At 41.6% G+C, this 12,908-nt stretch overlaps 1 protein-coding gene across 1 annotated transcript in view; it reads right to left on the bottom strand.

Annotated features, from left to right (window-relative positions):
* LOC119720669 (protein PRRC2C-like) overlaps positions 1-12,908 on the bottom strand; it is a 45,610-nt gene that overhangs the window by 24,123 nt on the left and 8,579 nt on the right. The window contains 6 exon segments of the mRNA XM_038190459.1: positions 1,313-1,476; positions 3,729-3,982; positions 5,887-5,961; positions 5,964-6,041; positions 9,359-9,513; positions 10,738-10,912. Coding sequence (XP_038046387.1) covers positions 1,313-1,476; positions 3,729-3,982; positions 5,887-5,961; positions 5,964-6,041; positions 9,359-9,513; positions 10,738-10,912 — 901 coding nt within the window.

Below are 12,908 nucleotides of genomic sequence, written 5' to 3'. Positions count from 1 at the left end.
GGTCTGTAGTAGTCCGAGTATCACCCGTTCTCCACGCAGCCCATCTCCGGTAGAACGTCTGATATATCTAAGCATGCATGACATCATTTCATTCCAAAATCAGGACTAAGATTGTAATTGGTCAATTTCGATGCCGCGGTTTTGAAATACAACCACCTGTACACAAATACTACTCATCGTGGGCGTGACGTTTATCCACCCGGGGAGCTTGCATTTACACGCGTATCGAAGGCGCCTGCTGATTGGTCAGTTTCTCAAGGTCATACGTAGTCTAGTTGCGTAATTAATCGCAGAATCTGTTTACGCAGAATCGCAGAATCCATAGACCATGGTTGGCTTTGCCAGGGCCAGGATCTATTACAAAGACTAGGTCTTTAGCTGATGACGACACCATAATAAGTGTTTCTGGGTGAAATGGGCAAATTGGGGTAAAGTGGCTTCCCCCGGACCCTCCAATCACCAGTCAGCATGTTTAATCACCTGACTACTAGCCTACACTTTGCAAAATAACACTGCAAATGCTCGTTTATGGGTAAACTAACAATTCACTTAAGCCTCTGAAATTGTAAGAAAACTTCTGAGGGAAGAAATGATGCATATTTAGCTTTTAACAGGTAACAATCTATCGAGGCTCATGCACATATTTCGAGTGATTTTGTGACAAGTGCAACAAATATTATCAGCTGCTTAAGATATCAGTTATTACTTCATGAAAATTTAAAACTTTATTCATGAAATGATTCTGAAGTAAAATGCAAAACCAGTCATTGGTTACTGGTTAAATCAGAACACATCATCTGGATATTTTAATTTTTTTTTAAACTTGCTTGATGATTTTTTTCTGATGATCAAATTCCAAATTTTGAGACAGGGGTGTCAATCTTTTAGCAGTTCAATTGAACTTGGTTTTTTTTTTCCCAGTTCAGGTGGAAACCTGCAAATGTCCAGTGTTATAAAACAAATATCCAGTGTTATCTTTAGCCTGCAAACTCCTCAAATTGTCATCAAACCAGACAAACAGGGGCTTTCAAATAAATCCCCATCACTTCTAAAAAGGATCGTTACCGTCTTTCTCTTTAGCCAAAGACAATCCCAGAATGGAACCTCCTTGATCTTGACACAAGAAGTGTACCGGATGTCAATACATTTAAAAGTAGGATATTAATTCCATCAACATAAGAATTCTCACTGCAAAAGCCCATCCCATAACCTAATTCCTGACTTGCACACGACCTGACCAACGTATGCAACAACCAGAAGATGGTGTTTGTACCTGGACGAACAGATACAGAAACCATTTACTACCACCCACCTTTGATCCTGCTGAGGGTAGCCCTGCCTGGGTGGTCCTTGCATTCCTGGGGGGAAGCCCATTGGGTAATGTCCACGTGGACCACCAGGGCCACCTGGACCCCCGGGGTGGGGACCCCCAGGGCCTGGGGGACCGCCGGGTGGGAAGCCTCCTCTTCCATACATCTGTACAGTTGGGAGACACAGGTGTAACAAACGAAGGATATTTTACTCAAAGTGCTTCATTTAAACGTCTTACTTCTGGCGAACATTAAAGGATCAGGAAAGTAAGTGTTTATGTGGGTATTCCCCGAAACTTTACAAACAGGATTTTATAATTTTTTGAAAGAGGAATCAAAAGAACGATATTTTCTAGAGGTCAACATGCAATTGCAAACCAGCATATTTTGTAACATGCTAGTCACAATTTTGTACATGCTAGTTACAATTTTGTACATGCTAGTCACAATTTTGTACATGCTAGTCACAATTTTGTAAATGCTAGTCACAATTTTGTACATAGTCACAATTTTGAACATGCTAGTCACAATTTTGTACATGCTAGTCACAATTTTGTACATGCTAGTCACAATTTTGTAGGCTTTTGCCCTTCACAAATAGACCTTATGCGTAGCAGCCACCTTAGAGGGCAATGCCTTTGTTAGCTGGGGTATGCATGAGTGAACCTTTTGTGCATTCATTGTTACAGAATTAAAATAACAAAAATCGCCGTTAGATCGCCTCTACACATAAGGTCTATCTTATTTCATACGTTCTGTGTACTCACTGCTATACGAGCAATACTCAAGCGAGGCTCAAATCTATGACTTCCCGTTTACTAGTGCAAATTCTTACTTCTCCACCAAGCACTTGGACAGCATTGCGCCTACAGTGTTTATGAAATCATGTTGGTGAAGGGCCAAACCTAAATTGAGTTTAATAGCAAAGTACCATTTGTACCATGAGCTATTTATCCATCAATGATATATTTTTCTTTTTCTTTTTAGCCATAGGTACTTTTTGAATTCAAGGGACAGTGTTTGGCTGAGCATGCCATCAGTAATGGGTAGTGGATAAAGTGTAATCATCAACTCATCCAATCGCTACATCATCTGGCAGCTCATTCATACAGGGCGAGTCAAAAAAAGCGAAACCCAAATGTCGGGACTTCTGTTTTACTGAAGTTCTGCATGTAGCACTTCCAAAGTCTAGGATATGAAAGCCCAATTCATAAGCCTTCTTTTAGTACAAGAATCATTCAAATCACCAACCACCGTTTTAAAGTTCTGTCCACGTATCACAAAAAAAGTGTGCGTTCTTTCAGCAAAACGAAAGAATTCACAAACATCCCTATGTAATTTTGTTTTCGTTTTGCTGAAAGAACACAAGTTTACCTTCTGTTGATCCGTGGAAGAACTATAAACGGTGGTTGTGTTTAAAATTCCGTAACTTGAAAAGTACATGAGTGAATTGAATGATTCTTGTACTAAAAGAAAGCTTATGAATTGGGCTTTCATATCCTAGATTTTGGAAGCGCTACATGCAGAACTTCACAAAAACAATGGTCCCAACATTTGTTTTTTTTTTTTTTTTACTCACCCTGTATTTCTTCAACCAAAAATACAAAAACAAAACTAGCGACTTTTTTTTCTGTATTAAACAGAGCACAAGCAAACATTTTTCTTGATGTTTTTTGCGAAAGCTAATGGCTAATTCTTAATACTTCAGAATGGAACATCATGCTCTACATCAAGTAATAGTGGCTTGGTTAAGTGCACAATCCATTCAAGAAAAGTCTTTGGTTTTGTTCTAGACACAGTGCTGAAGTTGAGTCTATCATAAGTCCCCACAAGTCCATCACAAGATGATCACAAGTCCCCACAAGTCCATCACAAGATGATCACAAGTCCCCACAAGTCCATCACAAGATGATCACAAGTCCCCACAAGTCCATCACAAGATGATCACAAGTCCCCACAAGTCCATCACAAGATGATCACAAGTCCCCACAAGTCCATCACAAGATGATCACAAGTCCCCACAAGTCCATCACAAGATGATCACAAGTCCCCACAAGATGATCACAAGTCCTCACATGTCCATCACAAGATGATCACAAGTCCATCAAAAGATGATCACAAGTTTTCCCGTCTCAAGTCAAGTCACAAGCTATTCAAAAGAACTGTGCCAAAAACATTCCCGAGATGTTGTTTATCCCCTGTTGCATGTGACTAAACTAGTGCTTGGACTTGTGGTTTACTTTTGATCAGACTTGGGACAAACTTGCGATGGACCCTGAAAACCTTAAATTTGTTACACACTTCGTTTGCATAATCAACGCGTGCTGCAAGTCCAAGCCTACAGCAATTTGTAACATATTAGCTTATATTAGCGTTATGAATTAAGCATCGAAAACACAAGACAAATATTCCACTTACAAAGGGTGGCATCATTCCCCTGAACTGCGGGGGCATGGGGCCCGGGGGAGGGGGGCCACCCTGACCCCCGTTCATATTAGGGGGTAGGTGGCCAGCCGCCATGGGGTGCATCATGGGTGCTTTGTCCTTCATCTGGTTACCACCTTCCCCCTCCCCGCCGGGCCCAGCCCCTGAGCTGGGCCCCGCCCCCGCCCCCGTCCCACTGCCAGTGGCTTTGTTGAGGGAGCTGCCGCCTTCTCGCCAGCTTGCTACATCTGTACAAAAACAAAATGAACAATCTCACTTACCAATTTAGAGTTTAAAGTATAAGAATGTTATACTTATTGAATTCAAGGGACAATATCTTGCCGAAAATGCCATCAGTAATGGGTAGTGGATAAAGTGTAATCATCAACTCATCCAATCGCTACATCATCTGGCAGCTCAATCATATTTTGTTTAACCAAAAATACAAAAAAAAAAAATTCTCTTAAGCTTAACCCTAACCCCCTAGGCCCTTGTTGCTTACAACCATCCTCAATCCTCCAAAATCCTCCAAACATTTTCAACTCCGCCTAAATTTTTCAAAATTGTGAGACAGTCCTGCCTCAAAATGCATTCATCCTCAATCCTCCAAAATCCTCCTCATCCCAAAACTTTGCACTCGTGTTTAAATGAAGGATAACCAACGCCAAATCCTTCAAAATCATCAGACAGTCGTGCCTCAAAATGCATTCATCCTCAATCCTCCAAAATCCTCTTGTGCTTCATTCACCATTCATCCTCAATCCTCCAAAATCCTCATGTGCTTCAATCACCATTCATCCTCAATCCTCCAGAATCCTCATTTGATTCAATCACCATTCATCCTCAATCCTCTAGAATCCTCCAAAACCGCCAGGAGGATTTTGGAGGAGTGAGGTGGGTTAGGGTTAACGCACTCGAGTTCCATATACATTAACCATTGCTCCTTTAGCCCTAACCCTGCTAAATGCAACAGAAAGCAACAAAGATAAAAAGTTGTTGCATGCCGTTGCATTTAGCAGGCAACTCAACCATCTCATCGCATTTAGCAGGGTAACTGCTCATAGTGCCAAGGCTATACAAGAGTATCCACTGTTGCAGTTTGATGCATTTATCAGGGTAACTGGTCATAGTGCCAAGGTGATACAAGAGTATCCACTGTTGCAGTTTGTTGCATTTAGCAGGGTTAACTACTTGGTGCCAAGGCTGGTATGCACTGGGTTCACTGCACAATGCAACAGAATCCACTGTTGCAATACGTTGCATTTAGAATGGTTCTCATTTGAGCCGAGATGGATATTGTTGCATTTAGCAGGGTACCTAAAGAACACTCGATGGGGATTAGGGTTAGTGTAATTTAGCTCATGTCAGTTGGACATATCAATGCACTCCAGCTGAAGTGTACTAGACAATGCTTTGACTCATCAGCCAAGTGATTTCTGGAGTGCACCAGAATGACATCAGAGGGCTTATGTGACGGTTAGCAATGGTACTAATCTGGAGGGATTAGGAGGGCCAGGGAACTCACTACAGACTTGTCTACTTTGGGCTGTTTATTGCCAGTGAGCTATGAACATATCTTGTAGTACTGTAGGACAGCATTGCAGAAAAGTCACTTTTGGCAAATATTGCACGGAATTGGAGGGTGTGGTACAGCAAGGGTTAGAAGATTAATACAGGACTATCAGATTATGACCAGAAAAAACTATTGGAAGAACACAATTAAAGCCTTCTGAAAATAGCTAAGCTTATCAAATATGTGACATACGGCCGTCTTGTACAGTTGAAACATCCTCACACTACATTGGTTCATTAACGGCTTACAAGCGACTTTACTATAGACATTGTTTTGAAAATACAGTATGTTATGGGATGCATTGTTTTCAATTTATATATTACAGAGAGTGTACAATGTACATGTAAACTGATGCATGGCTCACAAAGCATTGCAACAATGCTTCTGACCAAGTAAATATACTCTATACCAACAGCCCGACAGCCTTTTTAAAAAATATGGTGGGACACAAAACGAGGGCGCTATTTGTTTGGGTACATTTGGGTAAATAGAAAAGAATTAATTGAAAACCGAAAAGCGTCCTCTACTTGTGTGTCTAAAGTGTCCACCATAGGCTAATGGATGATGTCATAAACTTACTCTGTGGACGAAGGCTTGGTCCGGGCCCATACTGTACTTCTTTTGGTGGTTCTTTGCGTTGCGGCTCCGTTGGGGCGCTCCAGCCTGGAGGGAGGGGAACTCCCTGTTGAAGCCCCTGGGAACGTTCTCCACTGGACCAGCGGGAACACTTGCGCCTACAATTACAATGGCAAGTGAGAAAAACAATCACAAATCTGTACTGATGCACATACTTTTAACAAAGGCTATTCCCCAGCAGGCAGATCATACGTCAAGCAAGCACTGTGACTAGTCAAACTGGGTCAACAGACAAAGCAGGCAAGTTGTGGTCACGGCTGTTTTATCACTCACCCGGAGTCAAAGCATTGCTGTATCAGGTTACTTAATCGGTCACAGCCAGTCAATCCTGCCTTATATTGGCTGGGAGCACTTACATGTAACTATTGAAAACAGTCACTTTTTTTTATTTTGACTGCAAGGACAACTTGGCACAGAATGTATGTTTGCATAAGAGGGTTAAGTTTTCAGTCCCTACCAGATTTCGTGGGTTTCCCCTAGAATATTCTTCTTAAGTTTTTTTCTCCAGCCTCTAAAACTGTAATTTCTTCCCATTATGTATTCTCTACAGGTTTCGTCTGGCTTGCAAGTGACAGTACCTATGGGCTCGGTGTGCCAACGAAAGAGGGTGCCATTTTACCCAGCAACGACGTCCCATGGGCGGGACATTTAGCTGGTTGACGCACACCGTTCCTTGTGTGTGCCGCACGTACACCAGGGGATTTGTACTATGTGAACGCAGTGGTACCGCTGCGCAGCGTGGCAAAATTGCAGTCAGGCAAGATGGCGTCCGTCAGTCACCCCTAACTGTACTTTCTTTGACGGTGAGGGGGTACTTGTGAACGGAGCGGATAGGGGCGCTTTTGAGGAATCCTTGGTTTCAATACCAGAATTAATTAATAATAATAATAATAATAAGTAAAATACTATGGAGTTTGAGATTTCAACAGAAACAAAGGAGAACAATAGTAGGGAAGTAAAGGTCTACAAGTGATACCCCAATACTACCCACACATTATGTACAATGTGTAACATTTCATGTGATCTGTGAAAAATTCTTATAAAGTGAAGGTAACAATTTTAAGGAAATGACCTGTTGGTGTTTCAGTACCAATTGCCAATTCAAAAAAAAGTTTTTTTCCAGCTTAGAAAATTGATTAAATGGTTTTTAAAAAGTTAGCATTGGTGTTGAATTTTATGGAAGTAGTGCCACACCAAATGTGTCTGTTTTGGAAATCAATCAACAAAGTTTACTTTGTGGATGAAAAAGGTTTTGAGCAAATGTTCTCCATTTGCCATGAAAACAAAGCCATTTTTAGTTGTGGTTATCACCATATTTATAAAAGGAAAATTTTCCTGGGTAAGGAGTTTTGGTATTTGCTTTTCATGATGATTTTTCCAACTTTTCATAAAGATCTTAAGTTAAAATTCCAGAATTATTGAGGTCTCGTGGCCCAAGTAAGCAACATTTTTCAAAGTGCCATAGCAAAAAGGATTGCAAATACTTGCGCATTTCATAAAGTTCTTAAGTTAAAATTTCAGAATTATTTAGGTCTTACGGCCAAGTAAGCAAAAATTTTCAAAGTGCCATAGCAAAAAGGATTGCAAATACTTGCGCAACAAACCCCCTGCTTTGTACATGTTACTTTCCCCTGACAAAGTTATTTGAACTCATGACCCAAACTTTGCAATAATTCATACTCATTGGATGTTTAATGTCACTGTTGAATAGTTTTGTAAACGTCACATGAATTAGGTTCTCCACATGTTACTAGCATGCAAAAGAAAGAAATAATGAAAATGTTATCATTGCCGAGGGCATTGAGTAGATGCGTGTATGTTTCAGTATTAAGTAACCTTCAGCTCAGCACAACACGTGATGATCTTATTAGCTCGGAGGAAATCCTAATTTTCATCCGGCATGACTCACCGCGCAGCGGTGGACATAGTCCTTTTGTCTTGGACAATCTTAGACTTCATTCAAGGCTCTAATTCTCCTAGTATACTAAGAACGGTTCTGAACTGTGCATTTACATTTGACTTTTAATTTTACCTTCATCGTGTTTACAGACAACAGCCACTTAAAAAACCCAAAAGAAGAACAGAAACATATCAACCCTCCTGCTGCTGGACCACTCACAGACAGTCGAAAATCAGTCCTCTTCCCCTGCCATGCCCTTTACACAGGCTAGTCACCAACAGTCAGATCATATTTTAAGAAAGCACTGTGACTAGTCAAATTCATTAACAGACAAAAGCAGGCAAGAAATAGGGTCAGCTGGCTTATCAGTCAGCTACAGTCAAAGCATAGACGTCTCAAGTTACATAGACCGTCACAGCCAGTCAATCCCGCTTTGTGAAGGCTAGGAGCTCTGAACTGTTGAAAACAGTCTCTTGATTGATTTTGACTGAAAGGGCAACTTTGCATAGATAGTATGTTTGCAAAGTGTTCAGGCCATGAAGGTGTTCAAGGCATGTTGGCGCAGTGGCAATTTCCTAGTTTTCCAATGTTATTACTAAGTTTAGTGAGATTTGGGTTTTCATTCTGTCCCCACGATATTTGTCACTGAGGTTTCCCCTACCTCTAAAACTGAGCATTTTTTCTGTGATATGTTTTCTAAATACGTCTTTTGGAGCTTGCAAGCTACAGTGCTATGGCGCTTTTGAAGAATCTTTGGTTTCATTACCAGAAATAAATAATATTAACCCTCACCCCCTAGTACTTCCTCAGGACTACCCTGCTAAATCCAACAGAGTCCAACCGGACTTTCCTGCTCAATCCACTGTGCCTCATTTTCAGTTGTCTACTGAATCCAACGGAGTCTAACATGGCGTTATAATGCGGTTCAGTTGCCAGATGAATCCAACATTTTGCATGAGGAATGTACACAAGGGGTTAACTGCTCAATCCAACAGGCTCCATCGGGTATGTGACATAGTTCGATCCTTTTGGATTCAGCAGGGTTAACCCTAACCCCCTAGGCCCTTGTTGCTTACAACCATCCTCAATCCTCCAAAATTGTTTCAACTCCGCCTAAATTTTTCAAAATTGTCAGACAGTCCTGCCTCAAAATGCATTCATCCTCAATCCTCCAAAATCCTCCTCATCCCAAAACTTTGCACTCGTGTTTAAATGAAGGATAACCAATGCCAAATCCTTCAAAATCATCAGACAGTCCTGCCTCAAAATGCATTCATCCTCAATCCTCCAAAATCCTCTTGTGCTTCATTCACCATTCATCCTCAATCCTCCAGAATCCTCATTTGATTCAATCACCATTCATCCTCAATCCTCTAGAATCCTCCAAAACCGCCAGGAGGATTTTGGAGGAGTGAGGTGGGTTAGGGTTAAGGTTAACCAATAAAGTGAGCACTGAGCACTTAACCAATCAAGTTAAAAAAACAAAACAAAAACCCGTAGAATTGTGCGTTTTACCTTCTGGTGCACTCGCAGCACCCGGTTTCCATGAGGCCGCTCCCCCTTGCTTGTCTGGGGCTGACTGGGGCGCTGGTGCTGGCGCTGGCGCTGGTGCTGCTGGGGTTGATGTTGGTCCTGGTTGGGTAGTGGTTGGTTTCTGATCTCCAGACGAACTGCACAAAATAAATGATAATTTATAAAAAAATAACCCCAACTCTCTAGGCCTTTTTGCTAGGATGAAGCCTCAATCCTGCAAAATCTTCCAATTGGCCTCATGAAAAAATAGCATATAGCCTCATTCCTGCAAAATCCTCCATTATTTCGTGAATATGGTCCGTGGAGGGGTGACCACTGCCTGAATCCTGCAAAATACTGCGGCAGTGACTGTCAATATGGCTTGGCCAGTGACAACCTGGAGCAGTACGCAGGATTTCAAGCATAATCCAGGCCTATATTTATGCATAGCTGAGCAAAAACTACAAAATGTCCAGCCCAAGACCTTGACAAAGTGCATCCAACAAAATCAGTAATGCACTTTTGCCATGTAACCTCAATCCTCCAAATTCCTCCACTTTGGCAAAGAGGATTTTGAAGGATTCAGGGCAGTTATGGATAATAATGGTTTAACCTTAACCACCCCAACTCCGTCAAAATCCATCCCCCCCCCCCCCCCCCCCCCCCCATTTTGGTGGATTTTGGGAGAACTTGGTCCTGCAGGCCTGGTGTGACTACAATTGATGGAGTATGATGGACTTGGGCCAGTACTTAGTAAAAGACAGTAGGGAGTTAAGGTTAATACAGTGTGCCTCAAAATGAAGTACACCCATTTTTAAATGCAAATTATCAGAAATTTACTGAATATTTCAGAAAGAGGCAACTACAAGGATAAAGGCCAGCATGTCCTCTATGAAATAAAAACATCATGAATTATTAATAATTTTATATTTTACCGAGCCGCATATGTATAGGCCTACAGTACACATTCCATTGCTAATGGTCCTTATTATCTCATTTTAAATGCAAAATCAAATGCAATTCAAACAGCACATAATATCAAGATGAAGAGGATACAATGGCTATCATGAAATAATTAAAGCACATGAATAAATTTCTTCAAGTGACAATAAAATGTCTTACTGCAATTCATTTATCGATTTTGTTTGTAACAATGCTGTTTTTGTAACTGTGCTGTGTCATTTGCACCATCAAAATCAGTTAAACAAATCCTTTATGTACGAATTTCTTCATTTGTTTACCCGGTAACTTAAACCAACAAGCATTTTTTATTTTGCAAGGACAGATGTCCCATGCTTTGTTTACGCTGTGTTCATTTCAAAACTACTACTACTAATACTGCTACTTCCTCAACCTTGGTCAAAAGGTCAAAGGTGACTGACCTTTCTGCTTTGTCTCCCTTGCCTCCTGTCCATCCTGTTCCGCCTTGGGGTACCAAGTTGATATTGGGGTCGTTGCCTTTGTTTTCACTTCTTAAACTGGGGAGGTTAGCTGGAGGGGGCATGCGACGTGCTGTTCCGACTTTACCGAGACTCTGCAATCCACGGCCATGGCTTGCTGTGATGAACAAAACAAATACAGTCGAAGCCTGATAAGAAGAGCTCTGTTCGTACAACATCCTGCTTGTAACAAGGAACATTTTAGGTCTAGGCTTGGATTGTATTGCCTTGTACTATACCGTGGTATACCGTGACAAAAAAACGGCGGTATTCACTAAAACCGCGGTATTATGTTAAGTGGGGTATTAGTTACGTCATTATCAGAAGAAAAAATAACTAACCACCAGGCACCACGTGCCGAGTTGATAAGCCGCCAGCGCAGCATAAAATGCTTCACGCCGCAAATCTCCTACATTAAAAGTGTCTTGGTTTCATTATCAGTCCATTTGTTTGTAAAAACAATATATCATTGTAAAAGATTATTAAACACGGGAAGCTTACTTTTTGTGGTATTGCATTTTTCGAATTTGTAAGTCATTGACTTGACAAGGTCCACTAAAAAATAATGCAGATCGTCGACCGATGCCAGAGGCCGACCACGCGACGATCCCCAGATCCTAGCGAACGTATGCTTTTCAGTTGGTATCCATTGTGAGTGACTCAAAAGGCTCATGCAATTTATGCCGGCCACCAGCGACTCCTTACGTGCTTCGCCGGTGTCATGTGAAAATCGGACCCCTATAAAAAATATCGTACTCCTTCTCACGTGATCGGTCCGTGATTGATAATAGTAAACATCACAATGTTACGCATGCGCAATTGTGGAAGCTGAAATATGAAGTTGTCGGAGCCGCGACCTTCATAACGAACGGACCAATCATTCCAAAACATGAATGGAAAATGTTTCGAGCGCCGTTTCGAGCGCCGTTTTAGATGGCCAATCAACTTGATCTACACAGTGCGTGGGGAAAAAGCACGTGCAATTGTGCTTGTGGGCCCAGCAGGACGGGCGTAGCTTTACGTGTGATCGTGCGGGCATTACGGGGGGTTTTCCCACGGTGAGAAATCATGGCTCTTGTATTACCCTTTCTTTTGGAGTATTTTCTTTTCTGGATTTTTATCTGGACGACTCGGCATATTCAGGCGAGTCCCTTCCCTTTGAACGTCGGTACCGATGAATAACTAACGGACCAATCGAACCAAAACATGAATGAAAAAATTGTTCCGGAGCGTGGATTTAGGTGGCCAATCAGATTCTTTTAAAAGGGTGTTTGACCATTTTTCATCTCACCATCGTCTCGGTAAAACCTTCTAAAAAAAAGGCGAGTGCGGACACGGCTTAAGATCAATAAATGCAGTGGGTGGGGAAAAGCACGTGTTCCGACTCTCTCTGTGCGGAACCAGTGTGGGACCACGTGTATGCGTATCATGCACTGGCATGTACTGGCCACGCACATGACGCACATGACGTAGGAGTATTTGGGGAATTTCTTTAACACTACAGTGTTCGCTTCCAGATCGTACAAGAGTTTTTACCCACGATGAGAAATCATTCGTTGGAATATTTTCTTTTCTTAATTTTCCCGGACGGTTCACACTCGCTGCATCGTATATTCATGGAGAAATTTCTCCATGGTATATTCAGGCTAGTCCAGATTTTTTTTTTCCTTTTGCGCGTTGGTGCCGACACTGCTTGATTGTACATTTATTCCCAAGGCCCATGATGAGACATCATGATGGCTTTGATATTGCGCTTTCCTTGAAATATTTTTTTTCTCATTTTCCCCGGATCGGACGGCTCAGCATCGCATGTGAATCCAGGCGTCCCTTCCCTTTGCACATGCATCTCGCACGCATATAGCACCAGACTGAAGTCTGCAAGTTTTGGCGGTCATATAACCAAGATTGACACGTTTTTTTTTCTTGTTGCTGATATTCTTGGGAATTATGTTGTGGCAAAAACTATGCATGATGATGTAAGATTTCTCTGAAACAACCACGGAGAAACAATTAAGACGACCAATTTTTGTCACGACCGTCAAAACATTCCCATGTGTAAAACATTGTTTGAACTTTCAGCAAAGACACTTTACACACAAAGAAAACCGCAAACA

Source organism: Patiria miniata, unplaced genomic scaffold, assembly GCF_015706575.1.
Source record: "Patiria miniata isolate m_02_andy unplaced genomic scaffold, ASM1570657v1 HiC_scaffold_9, whole genome shotgun sequence".
Classification (NCBI taxonomy): Eukaryota; Metazoa; Echinodermata; class Asteroidea; order Valvatida; family Asterinidae; genus Patiria; species Patiria miniata.
The sequence above is the reverse complement of the archived record's forward strand: the minus strand, read 5'-3'. Positions and strand labels throughout refer to the sequence as shown.